Here is a 16,472-nt window from a genome sequence, read left to right as displayed (position 1 = left end):
GTGTCACACAGAAATATCCACTTAGGACGATTTGTTAATTTTCTTCGTAAATAGGTAATATAACAGGCCACAAACAAACAATAGACAATTTGGCGTTCAACAAATGAGACTAAAAATATCCTCTTTGTAACATTGCACACACACGCACACACACGCACTAAGCGTATTTTATAAGAGAGTTGCACTAAAAACTGCATCGTAATAACCAACAAATGTTGAAAGTTAGTAACAGATACCAAGGATATGATATATATACAAGGAAGAACACAACATGAGATGTTCGGCGTAGAGTGCTTTCTATTTGGAAATATTAATTTCATCATATACAATATGTTACATCACAAAAAAAACTTCATTCCATATTAAGAAACAATAAAAAAAAATAATCGAAAAATTAAAATATATAGCAGGTACTACTAGCCGTCATAAGCCGTGAAAATCTTTTTTATAGCAACAGTTCTCCGTTCAAATTTAAATACTGTTGTTTCGGACCACTGGTTAGTAAATGCATTTTAACGCATCAATTAAACTTTGTAAAAAGTGAAAAATCTTATTTCACATGATTTTCTTAATATTTCACGAAGTTAACAAATCGCAATACTCTCCAAATAAATTAAAATATAATTAAAGATATTTATAATAAAATTATATGCACAAAAACGATCTGTTCATTTCTTCTTCTTTCAATTTATACTGTATCTTCAATGCAAGAGAGATAAAGTAAAGACTGTTGAAAAAGAAATTTGCGGATCCATTATTGTGTGCTAATCAGTGCACTAACGCTTTTTTAAAAAAATTTGCTAAATTTTATTCACGTGAATTTTGCGAAGCTAAGATTTATAATTTTGGTGAGTAATAATTTTCGCGAAAGTGATAAACACTCGCAAAACTAATTTCCGCTAAAATTAATACATTTTACGAAATTTTTACCCAATCTTAACTAACCGTCTACAATTTTGGTACGGCAGGAGGAAACACCAACGTGTAAACGTTGTCAGGTGGCATAATAGCAACCGCTTTCGCATTCATGTTATCATCTTCAACACACTGCATGAAGGCTTTTACTACATCCTTTATTCTAAAGAAAAACAAAATGCAGTGTCAAGTGTCAATTGAAGTGGAAGCTCTATTGCGCACCCACGCTAACATTTGATATGTATTAATTCATTTTAATGATATTGCTGACATAGTAACTAACGGGAAGTTTTAGCGTCCTTTTTGATCATCCGAACGGTTGGCTCTTCCTCCTCTTCAACGCTAAGTTACTATTACCCGCTAAAGTAACGTAAAACATTACTCTAACTTGCTTGCGTGCCACAAAAGCCAATTGGCGGCTGGCTGACAACACTACATTTAACATTATGATTACAAGTTGACGGCGTTATCACCACACTATCTCCGCCTATATTTTTGTATTTTTTTACATTTTTTTATTCACATATTTTAAAAGAGAATAGAAACATAGCCGCAGCTCGCAGCACAACAATCTAATTATAATTCCAAAAACACTGTCACTTTTAGCGTAACGGAGGTTAGGCATAATGGGCGCTGGCACGAACTAAGCAGGCTGCGGCCATGAACACCTAAAGAAATCAGACTTTAAGATACAAAAAAGGCTGCTGGAAGTAAACAGTACTAGCTACTAACTGAATTTTTGGCAAAGCTTCAAAATTCTTCTTCATCTCAGGATTCTCCTTTTCTGCATTGCGTAACATAGCAGTGTCACAGAAAAAAGGACAAAGACAATTCACTCTCACACCGTCTATAGCAAAAACCGGTAGATGCTAAAAAAATTTTAAATATGAAATAGAAAAAGAAATAAAAAACATTAACCTAACCACAAGAGCATTGAAAAACATCCTATACCTTAAACGAGCGTGTGAAAGCTACCACCGCATGCTTGGTAGATGTGTAAACTGGTGCTCCTGGCATCATCTGAAAACCTGTAGCATAAGGTGGAAGTATATAGATATAAATGATTTTTTCGGAATAGTTAACAACACCAGAGATAAAAAAGTAGTGCATATATGCATATTGATTGCCTATGTAAGAAATTCAATTTTTACCATTGGACGGAAATTTCTTCACTATTTGTCATGTACATATCAAAATCACGATGTTATGACAAAAATTTGTACCATCGGATTATTTGTTTCTTTCTTTTAGTGGTGTTTTTGTATTATATTATTTTTTCTACTGTACTTATATATCACATAAATTAAAGTTAGGGAAAAAGAACCATGTCAATCTAATAGAGCAGAAATAAATGATTACTATTATTAAATAATTATTATTATTAACAGCCAAAAAATTGTCAATTGTGCCTTAATAAACAGTGAAATAAGAATATAGCCAATTTTAGGCGCATTGAACATTGAAAGTAGTCATATAATAGAATTACGAACATAAGCATAGCATGTAAACAGATAACAAAATCATGGATCTTCTTGAAAATAAATAAAAGCAGTCATACATTTACACTAAATCAGGCACGTAAAAAAACCAACCTGCTGCCGACGCCACATTTACAACCAACCCACCATTTCCTCCACTTGACTTACTCATCAATTCTATTCCCTTGTACGTCCCCTCGATAACAGCTGTCTAGAAATGATAATTAAAACATAATTCACAGATGAAATTTTTGAATAGTTCCAGGGTAGAAAACAGTTACACCTACATTCCTTCAGGATATTTTTAAAATTGAAGACATGTTTATATTGCACATTAGTGAGACATGGGCAGTAAAGCAGAAAATCTTGACCGTGTAGAAAGGAATGATATAATAAATGGTTAGGTAAAGGATGGGAAGAGTTCAGATGAGCTAATAAGGAACATGCTAAGTATTCGCAGCTTTAGAGATGCTACCCAGATAAGAATATTGACTTAGTATGAATTGAAAAGGATAATTGGGTAAGAGAGTGGAGAGGCTTGATACCTTCCGGGACGATGCCAAGAGATAGACCAAGAAAGACTTAGTTAGCCTAAAGCCAAGGTAATAGAAACAGACGTGATACGGGGGTTTTAAGTTTAGAACTAACACAGTTTAAATCTGAATTTATTTCTCTTAAAGTATGGCTCACATCATACCAAATTAACAGCAATCTGAGGCCTAACGTCTGAGGTTTTGGTAGATATGATTCCAGCGTTATTGCATACTATGTCCAAACCACCAAATTCAGTCCTTGCTAGTTCAAACGTACCTATTAAAAATATATAGCTTGGAATAAAATTAAAAGAAAAATGTTTCACGAATATGTCTACACATGTTCATTCAAATTCATTTTGGAACTTTAATATACAATATTTAAACATAATCATTTTACTCACAATACTTTTCTCGACATATTGAAAATTTATATTTTTAAAAAAAATAAATTTATAGCACAATAAAAAACACAACATTAACAAAAATAAAAGCAAGAAGCTCATACGATTTAGTTCTTGAGAATTGGTCACGTCACAATACACAAATTTCATTTTGTTGTGACCATAAACTTTTGAACATTCTTCTTGGAACGAATTCCCCAACTCCTTATTCATGTCAGCCACAACAACCTATAAAACACTATCAAAATTAACCAGAGAACCTTTAAAGGGAGATTTAAATTAAACTTTTAAATTAAATTTTTTTGACATTTAGGTTTGAGTACCCATACCAGTATGCTGGTATAAAGTTCCAACTTAATACCTCTTTGTTGGTAAAAATTAAAAATAAAATAGTAGTGCTAGAAATCAGGAATGTATTACCCGTGAACCGTTGCTTAACAAACATCTTGCAAATTCTTTACCAAACCCCTGGGCTCCACCAGTGATCAAAGCTACAGCCTTATCTAAAATCATTTCGTAGTTACTTTAAATTCATCTAAAAACAACAAGGGTATGCAAACGTTAACGAATTTCTACTTAGATCATGCTGTGATTCGAATTAGCACCCAAGATCCTTAAACAGCCTTCTCGCTTAAGCAACTATGTAAATGTCTTACTGTTTATTAAACACCCATATCCTAACAAGTTGTCACAGGATCACACTTATTACATACAGTATCTATACAAGTTAAATGGTTGCTTATTTTAATTAAAACGTTTTTTTTTAATAAAAGATTTACATGTTAGGCTTTCTAGGTCTTGGAAATTTCTCCTTTATTGATATCAATTATTCATCAAGAATTCTGGCTGTTTAAATATGTAATAAAAAAATAAAAAAAACAATTGATTGAAAACAAATATCTCTGTCTTCATTTCTTCAAGTTAAATAGTTGGAAAAACTTTAAGTTTGCTTCTTAGTACCTCTATTAATCAAGCACAGATGCAAAAATCTAAGATGCTAATTCGAATCATAAATATATTGTATTTTTTGCAACTATAACCAGGAAATGCATTCAAATCCAGTAAGAATTTAAAACGACAGCTTTTTGAACCTTGAATTTTACTTTTTGATGTGTTTAAAAGTTTAAATGGACAAAAAGGACAATGATCAATTTTATTGCAAAAAAAGTGTGTACCTTGTTGATTTGGAGCACCGGAGTATGACCCCCCCCCCCTACATTTCAAATCCTTACATCATTAATTTGATGGTAAAACCCCAAATCTGAACGAAACTTTTATACATGTTACAACTTTTGAAAAGAGGTCCTTAAATGCCTTGATGATGTTCAGCTATAGATGATTTTGAATTTGTGGATTATACGTAAATAAAATATAGACTATGGTTTCTCTTGTTAGTCCCCTATTTTTCAACCATTTTGACTAATTTCATGAAAAATATTGATACACATACTGAAAATCTCAACATGATTCACCTAGGGATCCTAGGAAAAGCCCAACCCTTTTCTAATGGCAAGGGGCAAAAAAAAGACATAAGACATAATATTTTCATAATATTCTTTGTACACACATGATTTTTCTATGAAGCTTGCAAAGCTATAAAATCCTTCCTTTGTAATTTTCTTATTTGTTATGCCCACTAAAATATAGACTTTTCATAATTATGGAACATCGAATTGAAAACATTAATTTGATAACCTATGTTTGATTTATAAGTCATACAATAACCTATTCCATTTTTTCATTTATTTTAATATTGTGACAGTGCACAGAACCGTCCCAAGCAGAAGTCCAAAGAGACCTGTCTTGTTTTTGGTACGTTAAACCTCTGACATAATCTGTGTGCCGAGAATCAGAATATGTATTCTCCCAATTAGCAATTTTATGGACTTTTACTGTCATATCATCTGACACTGATGCAAGATGTTGATCCTCAATAATTAGTATTTTATGTATAGGTTTTTTGTGGATTTTAACCTTTGATATTTCCTGACTAGTGTTTCTCGTGTCTAACATAGAAACATCTCCATTGCTGTAACCAATACAAATTTTTTCCTCAGTTACCCAGTCCAACGACATTGGATGTGTTATTGCTTGATAATCGAGCAAACTTGCAGGTTTTCCGGTACCTCTATTATCGTATAATTTAACAGTACCATCTTCAGATGCAGACGCAAACACATCAGGAGTAGCACAATTCCATAAAATATCAAGAACTTTATCAGTGTGCAAATGCACGCTGTGTATAGACATGTCAACTTCCAGGTCCCACAACTTTATACTACTGTCCCAACTTGCACTAGCAACTTGTTTTGATTGTTTACTGATGCTAAGTGCTGAGCAAATATCATTGTGTTCAGACAATAAAATTTCATTTGAAAGTATGGGGGCATCCTCAAGTTGCCAAACTTCTATGGTCCCTGCATCAGTACTAATAATTATTCTCTTTTCATCAATCCACTCAATATCCGTACAACCAGCCTCGTTCTGAGTTGCATAGTCAACATGAGGTATATTTGGTGCGAATTTTGCATCATTGAATACAGCCAATAAACCATTCCAACATCTACCTGTCAGATTTGAAGCAACAATAGCTAATTGTCCAGCATCATTGAAACTCAAACCATCAATATATTTTGGAACCTTTGTTACTCCTGTTTGTTCTTCCAAAGAACTCATACTTTAATATACAAGCTATAAAACAAACAAAATATTTGATGTGCAGTTACTTCAATCCCCCATTTATTCTTCACCAAAATCTAAAATTCAGGTATTTTCATCAAGTTCAGATGACCCAAATTAAGTTTCATAGATCCCATCTCCCAGTTGAAAGCTCATTGGTTCTTGCCTTACTATTATAAATTTAATATATATGGTTCATTACAATCTAATAAAGATCTGGCTGACATAAAAAAATCTGATGATTTGATTGGCTTAAAGCTCCTTAAAAGGGCTTTGTATGGAATCGAACATGTCTTTTTTCTTCCTTGATCACTTTGGAAAAACAATGTAAAAATGGCTTAAAATTTTTTAGGAAATTTATTACAAGGAATCATAAGTAAAAAGGCGTACCTAAGTTGATTAATTTTGTCCATATTCCGAAAATATATCTCAGCAGAAATTTCTGAAAAGATAATGTCGTAAAAATAAATCTTTGTGAAAGTTTAGGAATAACAAAAAAAATTTTATTTTTTCTTCGGTAGTTTTTCTCAGTAATTTCCTAGTTCACAAAAAAAAAAAAAAAATGAATGCCTTATTTCAATAAATAGGGCGGAAATGAATTAAACTTGCAAAAGGTACTCAAATCATGAAAATAATTGTTCACAAAAACAAATATTTGGAAAATATCTTGACTGATTCACGAAAACTGAAAGCATAAATCATATATATAAATTATACAAAGATTATTTTAAACGACCCATGTAAAAAAACGGATTTAGTTTAGAGGATGAAAGTGAATATATATTGTAGTATATACATAATAAAATTTGGAAATAGGAAAAATAAAAACATAAGAAAAAAAACTTCATTAGTCTTGTAGCAGATGATATAAAACAGTGGTACTGTAATAGGCATATTTGAGAAAATATGTAACCATCGTGTTGGTGCTAAATCACATGAAAATTAAGACAAAACTCCTTTTTGAAATTACGGCAACCATATTTAATTTTACTGCAAATGGTGCAACTTAGACTTTGAATCTTCCTTTCTTGGTGCAAAAAGCATGCAAGAAGTGGTAAAAAGAGAGGCTCTTCTGAGAGATTTACCACCTATTTTGGCACAAATCATTTTTTGTCAGCTTCACTACTGAAAACGGGGTTCAAAGTCCAACCTGCTCTAGTTGTGGAAAAATTAATCATGGCTGTGCTAATTCTGAAAAGGTGTATTAGGCAGACATCACAAAAGTCGGATATTAGAGTCATATGGGCACAAAAATAGGGTCAGTTGGCCAATTGGCAAGTAAAAACTCAAAAATTCGGCAAATTTACAATTTTTCAAATTAAAAGATCCAGCTATGCATGCCAACAAGTGTGCAAGGCAGGATGCAGTACTTATATTTTTTCAAAAGTGTTTTCTCACGATTTGAGTAATGCATGTGCAGTTCCCAACATTCTCATGCTGTTTCCAGGGGTGTGAGTGGCTTCTAGGGATTTCTTTTATAATGTTTATTGTGATATTGACATGCCAATAATTACAAGAGTTTTGTTTTTTGCCTCACATGCCCATTGTTCTTAAAATGAAATCAAAACAACTACATCCACATGGAGAGTGCTCTAGCTATAGCAAGGATCAATATTTTTTTAATTATAAGCTAGCTAGCTATAGTAGTAGTGATTTATAATCATAGTGGTTAGTTAGCCTTTTCTGGGGATTAAACTCACTGTTCCGTACGAAATTGACCCGTTGTACGAGGTTGGTCATTTTTCGCACTTGTACAAAGATGGGCAATTTTGTACGAAGATGGGCATTGCAATTGCTGTACAAAAATTATGCAACGAATAATTTGGTTTAGAAATGAATATCTAAGCATTGCTAAATACATTCAGTAAACATTATAATATCTTAAATATTCTCTGAACGTTAATTTTTGACCATTATTATCTAACGATTGTACCAACTTCGTACAACTTAAATAACTGTGTACGAGGCTGGGCCTACTTCACTTCTTCTACTTAAGTTGAATTTTTTTTAACAATACTAACTTTGTACAATTTGGAATTTTTTTCTGCAAAGTTTTCGTTTCATAGCACGTAGAACGTTGTCTATTCTTCCACATAAAAATCCATCATTGTTTCCGTTTAGTCATTCCTAAAATTTTTCTTCCATGTACCTCTTTTCAGTCTTCATTGTGCTGAACATAAAAACACGCGTTAAAAGTTTTTATATAAATTTAAAAATGTGCGTTCGAAAAAGTACTCGAAAAGGTCGATATTTACCTACCTTTTCCTATCGTAATAACTTAAAAGGTTAGAAAAAATAATATATTGAAAGTTTTTGCGTTCTTCTCCGTTCTCACTCAATTATTAACAAAACCATGCTTACAAAAACAGTTTCGTACGTGCCACGCAAAGGCACTGGAGACAAGGGTGATTTACAGTTTTTTTGCACGAAAATTCAATATAGCATAAAATTCAAAAGTCACTACCATAAAAACCATGAAAAGCCTAATAGGTCCTGGGGACGAGGTTGATGAGATCCAGATAGGAGTCTAACCTGCTCGCCTTATTAGTATTTTTTCAAATAGGCATCTAGATCGTAAAACGAATGTATTCTTTTTGAAAACGAAATAAAAGAAAAGAAGATATTTTAAAAAAGTTATTATTTTATTATAAAAGTTTTATATTTTGACGATATTCGCCGCTGTACGAAGATGGTCAGTTTTGTACGAGGATGGTCACTCTCAGCGCTACGGCAAAAAAGCCCAACATCGTACAGTGAATGACATCGTACGGAACAGAGGACTGCAGGCACGTGTTCTACGCTCATTAACCCGGATCGATGTGTTTTATGTTCAAATATATTCAATGCCGGTGCACTTATGTCATTTTTAATTTCTGATGGCAAGCAAGTAATTTACGGACCAGTTAAACTAAAAATTTCTAGATGAGATAAAGTTTACGGACTCAAAAAATGAATAGACCCTTTTGTCGGAATTTAAATCGCAATGGCGTTAAAGTCTGGTCTTTAAATTTAACAAAATAATCTGCAAGTAAGGTTGAATAAAAAAGAAAGGATGTCTTCTTGGGGTGAGACTTTCATTTTTTTATTTTTTTTACACAACCTAATTGTGCTGATCATAATGCAAATGCTCGTTTTAGATATAAAATACTTCATTCGATTAAAGAAGTAAAAAATACATAGGGGGTAAGTTTAGTGAAAATTTAAGGTGTGACTGTGGTCCCCAATTGTTTCCAGGAAGGAGATAGATGTGCATATTTTACATGGCTAGCCTCACAAATATCAAGGGATATACCCTGTCTATTATTTCCAGGAGGGGCCATGGCGTAGATGGAGAGTCCTAGAGTATTTAATGCTCATTTTGAGCTACGCAGACCCAATTAGAGCCTGCGCTCTACTAGACAACTCCCGGCAACATCCAACGGCCCACACAGTGTGCCATCTTCCCAATTTTCCTCACATGGCTTGGGTTAACCCGGGGCTATGGTAACATTCACTCGCCCATGTTGAATCGCCGTCAAGAGGGATTGAACCCCCGGTCTCCCGCACAAAGTACGAGAGCTATAACCACTAATCTACGGCGCCACATAAGGAGTAACAAAAAAGGAGTAAGAAAAAGTAACAAAACCATGGTTTTAGAGTGTCTTAGGCTCCTTTTTGAGCTACAAAAACCTTTTTAAAATTACTGCCAAACAAAACAAGGGTCCTTATGTAGGGATTGAACCTGTAAGCTTTCAAACCTTTAATGTGAATTAAGCAGTTTACCATATAACCGTGCCCCAGAAACTGTTCATATCATAATCAATTGTTTTCTGTCTATATTTTTCACTCTATTAAAAAACATTTCGATGCTTGGATAACCAGGAACACTCCATTTGTTTGCTCGCTCTGGATACACCTCCAAAGGACCAGCTATTACATCGTGGACCTTAGAAAGTGAAATATCCCGCATGGTTCCTGTATACGACTCTAATATTGTACCGTTCCCAACATGTGGCTTCAGACAGTCGAATTCAATAATACATGCTGGACCATCTGCGTCTAAAAGGAATCGAGTGGTGGCTTTTCCAATGTAAAGAGAAGCGGCTGGCGTTCTTTTCTTTACATTTGCTGACTCGGGTTTAAAGACGACAGCAAACCATTTCCCAACAATCTCTTCCTCCTGAGTTGGTGGTGATAACCACTTCCATAATTTAACAAGTCTTGCTTCGTCTTCTTCCTCGTCAGCATAATCTTCTTCCTTATCTGTATCTTCATCCTCGTCCTCAACTATCTCCTCATCGGTTACAGATTATATGTCACTATCCTCTTTATCCTTTTCTTCGATCTTTCGACGCTTCAGGGTTGGTTTTTTAGTTTCTTTTTTCTCGACCAACTTTTGCAAATAATCATTGGTGGACATCACTTTTGTTTTCCAATCAACTTTTCGGCGAACTGGCTGTGTCTTCTCAACTGGACCCTTAATTGAAGATAGCAGCTTTTCTTCAAATGTTGATGGAGGATCATCCAGTACCCATTTGGGCACCCAAACCTTTCCAGGGTAGGGCAAAGGCTTAGGCCCAATTAACTTCGATACTTCGCAACAGTGATTATCAAATGCAGGAAGTATTGGCATCGATTGATTGGTGCTTGCAGTTGAAGGAGCATCAATAAAGGATGCTGAAGAAGCGTTAGCAAGAAGCGGCGATTGTGTGGTGTCGATTGATTGCGTTGGCGTTGTCGCGGCATTTTTATTCGTTGGCTCTTTTATTTTTTTCGGCGTATTTAAAGCGCGAGCAAGTTCTTCCATAACGTCCTCTGGTTTTCCCATTTCGCACCATCTTCTATATCTTTTAAGTAACCGTGGGTCAAATCTTTTCTCCGGGTACTTCGTTCTGTCGATCGGAAATATACCTAGATTAAAAACAAGTTGAATGTACTTTTCCACATTTCACAAGAGGAGAAGCAGTTTCACTTAATGACGTTTTTGTAAAATAAAATATGTATTCTTAATACCTGTTCGTCTAAATCCTGCTTTTATGTTATCTTCAGTAAGTGCGGTTTGCCAACACTGTCCAAGTTTCTCCACAAAGTCAGCTTTTCGAAGAGGACGCTTACCACCGTAAGAAACACACCATTCATTTAAGACACGTTCCCATTCTCTCTTCAGGGGACCAAAACATGCTACATCTAACGGTTGTAAAATATCTGTCACATGCGGTGGAAATTTCATGATTGTCACATCTTCCTCCATAGCTTTTAAGATAAGGCTTGCAGACACATGCGACAAATGGCCGTCAAAGAGAAGCAAAAGTGGCCGATCTGTTACTACTCTGCAAAAGTGTTTAAACCATTCGCCAAACACATCAGTGGTCATCCAACCATTATCTGAGCAACCATACAGTGTACCTGGCATACCTAACAAGATCCAAATAATGTTTTATACAGCGGATACATAAAAAATAGTGTAGGAGGGAAAGGGGAGCAGAAGATTGGGTGACAATTAAGAATTGTATTTACTGGGACTTACTTTCAGGTGGAACCAAGACTCCTGATGATTTTTTCCTGGGAAAACAACAAGTGGTGGTAATGCTTGTCCAGCTGCGTTCACGGTTGTTGTATTTTCCCGACCAGCACCTGGTGTTACTCGATATGCGACTTCGCCACTTCTGCTGACCACTTTGCACCTTTTCGGATCTGTTGGAAATCCAGATTCGTCACAGTTCCAGATTTGGTTGGGTGTAAATTTTTTTTCTTCAACGATTTTTTCAAGCATGTCGTAAAAGTCATGCACAACGAAAGGATTTGCTGTCATGGCCTTACGCGCACTGCAGCTCATTGTTGCCTTTTTTAGGAAAAGGTTGTTTCTTTCCATAAACAATCTTAGCCATTCCTTCCCAGGGCGGTTTTCAGCGAAAGGGGTTTTCATTTTTCTTGCCTCCACATATTCTTTGACAAGATTTTTGACTTGGTCTCGTGTAGGACTAAATCCGAGGCAGCATAGGACGCGGATTACTTCAGCTAATTCTGATTCAGTTGCTTCAGTAAGGGTGGGTTTTCGGCCAGACCGTACAAATTGTTTATTTTCCTTTTTATTTCTCATTCTTAGGCGAATTGTGGCTTCGTTTACTCCGTATTTTTTAGCTGTTGCTCGGATAGACGAGATTCCGTTTTCGACCTCAGATAACGCACTTGCCAGGTCTTCCTCAGTCCACTTTTTGATCGATTTTTTAGCCTAATGAATCATCATCATCATCATTCTCGGCTTAACGTCCGTTTTCCATGCTAGCATGGGTTGGACGGGGTATATTAATGACCCTCTTCCAATCTGATCTAGACTGTGTTAGATCTAAACTCAACTTCCTCTCTATCAAGTCTGTCCTTATAACCTCCTTCCAAGTCTTTCTCGGTCTGCCTCTGGGCTTTGCCCCAGGAACTATCAAGTCTCTACACTTTCTTACCCAATTATCCTCCTCCATTCTTTCCAAGTGCCCCAGCCAATTCAATCTTCTTATCTGGATAACATCTTTAATTCTACAGAGACTTAGCCTGCTTCTTAGCTCATCTGAACTCTTTCTGTCTCTCAGACTGGCATTACACATCCACCTAACCATTCTCATATCATTCCTTTCTAAACGGTCAAGATCTTCCTGCTTTACTGCCCATGTCTCACTACCATACAACATAACACTTCTTACACAGGCCTCATACAACCTACCTTTTACCTCAATTGACAGGACTCTGCTAGTCAACAAAGGAAGTAACTCTCTAAACTTTTTCCAAGCAGAACCTATCCTGCAAGTAACACTTCTTCCAACACCCCCTTCACTGCCCAACATATCACCTAAGTAACAGAAGTTCTTAACTATCTCTAACGAGCCACTGTTGTACATCATTAAAGCTGAAAATACTTCATTCTCTATAATCTCACCTTTGCAACGCTTGCATACAAACTGTATGCCAGCTCTTAACCTTCCACTAATACTACTGCACTTCTTATGTACCCAATGCTTGCAAGTCTGACAAAAAATTGAGTTACTACCAACCCCTTTCCTGCAAACTCCACAAGGCCACTTTCCAACTACAAGGTCACACTTGGCTGCAATGCTACTTATCATGACTTTAGACTTTGCTGTGTTTACCTTCAGCCCTTTCTCTTCTAGTCCTTTCTTCCACTTCTCAAACTTTTCAACTAATTCTTCCATCGACTCTGCTATGAGAACCAAATCATCTGCATACAATAACTCCCATGGGCAACCTGTTCTGAACTCCATCGACAGTGTTCTAAGACTAGAATAAACAACAAAGGACTTAGTACAGAACACTGATGTACACCAACATTTACACTAAATTCATCACTAAGTGAATCGTTAATCCTGACACGACTTCTAGCATTGCTGTAATGAATGTAAAAGAAAATTCAGAAACGACACTTGTAAGTTAGTTTTAAAGTGTTTGACAATTTTAAATTTTAATCACGGTGGTTGCTTCTATAGTAGGCAAACATGTTTTCGAATTACTTACTGTCTTTGACATTTTGATCTTGTTTCGTTCGCGTTTAAAAGAAAAAGAAAATGTTTTTTGAATGCATGTGAGCAAATCTATGGTAAATTTAGATCCCAGGCTCTAAAACAAAAGAATCAGTGTTGTCCTTTTGATTAAATGAAGAAAAGACTAATAAAATATTCATGGCGCATATAGCGCTTCTGGGTGCGTATTTTTAAAAAAAATCGCCCATTTAAAAATACGCATCTATTTTTCAAAAAGCCAATGCGGGGTAGGGTTTGTTTTCTTAAAATAGTCAAATATAAAATCTCTGCGGGTAAGAAAAAAATTTAGTTTTTAAAATGGTACTGCTTAGCTGTGCTTACACGCTACTTGTGTTTAGCCATGCTGTGCGTATTTCTTTGTGGCAGAATCAGATGTTTTTACATATTGAATTACAAAAAGGTTAGTGGTTAATGATTCAAGAATAAGTAATTAATAAACTGTCACTTGCATGTATTATTATCAAAAGTGATAAAAAATAACAAAACGCAGTGTTTTTATGTTCTTTTCTACTTTTTCTTGAGTGAGTATTTTTTTATGGTTTACATTGATGCGTATATTTTCGGAGACTTGACTATATATAATATTATATATAATATATAATCGTATTTTTGGCTCAACAGATTAATATTATTGGCAATTAGGGAAAAAGTAAAAAGGTATATAGTAATATAAAATTATAGTAAAATAAAAGTGTATAGAACCAAAAAATAAGATGTTACATTAAGAAATTTCAGTTGTGCGGTATAGGTATATATATATATACATTTGTGTACATCTGTGAAACAGAAAAATGTAAAGGAGTTATATATAAGCATGGTGTAATCCATGTGTTCTCAGTAAATGTTAGAAGGCTACTTCCCAATTAGAATTTCAACTTAAATTTCCCAGTTCAGCAGGAATATATGCATTATTGACAGTAATGAAAGAAGACATGAAAGCTCAATTTTCCCTACAGAAGATTCATTACCAAATTCACAATGGGACCCAAACAGCTATGGTTCAGAATTTTTAGATTCTACCCTGATGAGCTTACACAATCATATTCATTAAAAATGCTATACAATGTTTTGTTTTTAATATTCTGGAACAACTGCATGAAGCAATTTTAATCTTCTTTTTTCCACATATAAAGCAAGCAAAAAGTCCTTTTGGTCTAACGACATCATTATTGGGGGAAATTAGTGAAAAGAATTTTTCATTATCAGAAAATTTTCGTATTTTTTAAAGTTAGATTGAGTGGTATTTATATTTCCTGACTGGCTAAGTACAGATCACAATTGTTTTTGTAAATTGAATGTGTAAATATACTAACTTGGCTCTACTTAAATAGAACATATTCAGGGTTCGAATTAGAAAAGTGAAGTTGAGCGGCAAAAATTTTAGCACTTTGTAATAAAGTAAACCACCATTTAGATGTGTCCTGGGAACACTGAGATCAATTACCATTGGCTTGTTTATCGGTATCTACTTGTTTTTCGACGAGTATATATTTGTATTTTTTTGTGACCTGTGACTTTTTCCTGCGTTTTATTATTTTTATATTGGGACAAGTGGGGACGTTTAAACTTGTGAACCCCAAACATGAGTACTGAGCATCTGAGCTAGCGACTTTATCAGTTTTAACTTTCTTGTCTCCAATAGCCAAAATAATGTTGCAAAAATAAAATAAGTTTATTTTTATAGCATGCTGTAAAAAAATATTCAAATGTAATTATTGTTTCAGAGGTTCTTTACCAGTTTTTGTAAACATTACAATGCAAGTTAAATACAGTATGCTGATTAAAGTTGTTTTAACAAAAAATATGTTTGTTTTAAACATGAGTCCTTTAGTAAAATGCTGTTTTTTATTTTCTTTGTTTCAATGTGATGAAAACAAAGTTTAAGGAAAACAAAGTTTGTTTAAAAAAGATGCAATGAGAGAAATTTTAATCAAAACAACACTAGCTGGTTATTGATATCGTTCAGAAAGAATGCTGATTGCAAGTGTGTGCTTGTCTGAAAAAAAACAAAAAAAACTATGTCCATAGGTACAAAAAGATATATTAAAAAAATAAACATTGGTTCAAAAATAATTAGATATCGATTCTGATGATTCGTCTTCTAAGTCTGAAAGAGTATATTTCATGATATCTAAAGTAACACATTCGAACTATACCTGTTCTATTCTATTTTTTTTTTCCTTACGAAACTTGCTCACATATTTTTAGTCTTTACTTTATTAAATGTGTACTAGTGAAATATGCTAACAAAAAGGGTAATAATTTCTTCTCCTGGCATAAAATAATCAAGCAAAACATGATAATTAAATGGAAGCATAACAAACAAAAAGAAGGAATGAACGATTTTTAATATCGCAAAAAGACACGAAGTGACACAAGAATGTCCCATTCGAAATTTTATCATTTTCTTCGAAAAGTGTTTCGCAAAAATGGAATTTCGATTCGTGAATCGCCAACTGCTAATTCGAACCCTGATATTTCAAACTTGTAGATGCCTTATGAAGAAAATAAATTTGTGGCTATACACATTTTTATAATATATGCAAATTACATATTTACAATCCAGTCAAGATTACTTTAGAACATTACTTCAACATTGTTACCACCTCTAAAGGGAGGAGGTGAATGTAGTTTTTAGTCGTAATTTGAATCATGTATCTGAAACAGACAATTTTATAATTTTTGCATATATAGAAAGAAATTTTATTTTCAGATGATGAGGATTTTGTGCCTGAAGTTTCAACAGAAGAAGTAATAACAGACAAATGGGAAGGTGAAGATGAGGACGATGATGTCAAGGTATAAAATGATACAAAAAATTTTAATTGATTTTTGCCATATTGCAGGTTATCCAGAAAAATTAAAATATATAAGGGTTCAAACAGTTGCAATTCGCAATTTTCTAATCATAATGGCATCTTTGCGAATCATTTGATA

The 16,472-nt window shown here is 34.2% G+C and overlaps 3 protein-coding genes across 4 annotated transcripts in view; 1 reads left to right on the top strand and 2 right to left on the bottom strand.

Moving 5' to 3' along the window:
- Positions 1 to 16,472, top strand: part of LOC130640001 (eukaryotic translation initiation factor 3 subunit J-like) — a 35,566-nt gene that overhangs the window by 13,254 nt on the left and 5,840 nt on the right. The window contains exons 1-2 of one of the 2 annotated variants that reach the window (XM_057447118.1): positions 8,923 to 9,074; positions 16,249 to 16,334. In XM_057447118.1, the coding sequence (XP_057303101.1) occupies positions 9,062 to 9,074; positions 16,249 to 16,334 (99 nt within the window). In that variant the 5' untranslated portion in view covers positions 8,923 to 9,061. Of the gene's footprint in view, positions 1 to 8,922; positions 9,075 to 16,248; positions 16,335 to 16,472 lie in introns of those variants that run through there. The other variant, XM_057447119.1, reaches the window with a different exon arrangement.
- LOC130639985 (15-hydroxyprostaglandin dehydrogenase [NAD(+)]-like) lies at positions 280 to 3,904 on the bottom strand. The gene is made up of 7 exons (XM_057447117.1): positions 3,751 to 3,904; positions 3,435 to 3,558; positions 3,091 to 3,203; positions 2,508 to 2,604; positions 1,867 to 1,943; positions 1,648 to 1,784; positions 280 to 1,078 (listed from the first exon to the last, which is right to left on the bottom strand). Exons 1-7 carry the CDS (start codon positions 3,841 to 3,843, stop codon positions 949 to 951), a joined length of 771 nt encoding a protein of 256 aa, XP_057303100.1. The 5' UTR covers positions 3,844 to 3,904; the 3' UTR covers positions 280 to 948.
- LOC130639969 (methylosome protein 50-like) lies at positions 4,482 to 6,764 on the bottom strand. The gene has a single exon (XM_057447115.1). It carries the CDS (start codon positions 6,004 to 6,006, stop codon positions 5,056 to 5,058), a length of 951 nt encoding a protein of 316 aa, XP_057303098.1. The 5' UTR covers positions 6,007 to 6,764; the 3' UTR covers positions 4,482 to 5,055.

This window comes from Hydractinia symbiolongicarpus, chromosome 1 (assembly GCF_029227915.1).
Source record: "Hydractinia symbiolongicarpus strain clone_291-10 chromosome 1, HSymV2.1, whole genome shotgun sequence".
NCBI lineage: Eukaryota > Metazoa > Cnidaria > Hydrozoa > Anthoathecata > Hydractiniidae > Hydractinia > Hydractinia symbiolongicarpus.
This window is presented reverse-complemented; position numbering and strand designations above follow the sequence as displayed.

Coding starts and splice junctions, on each gene's coding strand:
- LOC130639985 (XM_057447117.1), bottom strand. CDS start 3,843: ATGATTTTAGATAAGGCTGTAGCTTTGATCACTGGTGGAGCCCAGGGG. Junction 3,559..3,750: donor TGTTAAGCAACGGTTCACGG/GTAATACATTCC, acceptor AGTGTTTTATAG/GTTGTTGTGGCTGACATGAA. Junction 1,944..2,507: donor AAATGTGGCGTCGGCAGCAG/GTTGGTTTTTTT, acceptor CTTATGCTACAG/GTTTTCAGATGATGCCAGGA.
- LOC130639969 (XM_057447115.1), bottom strand. CDS start 6,006: ATGAGTTCTTTGGAAGAACAAACAGGAGTAACAAAGGTTCCAAAATAT.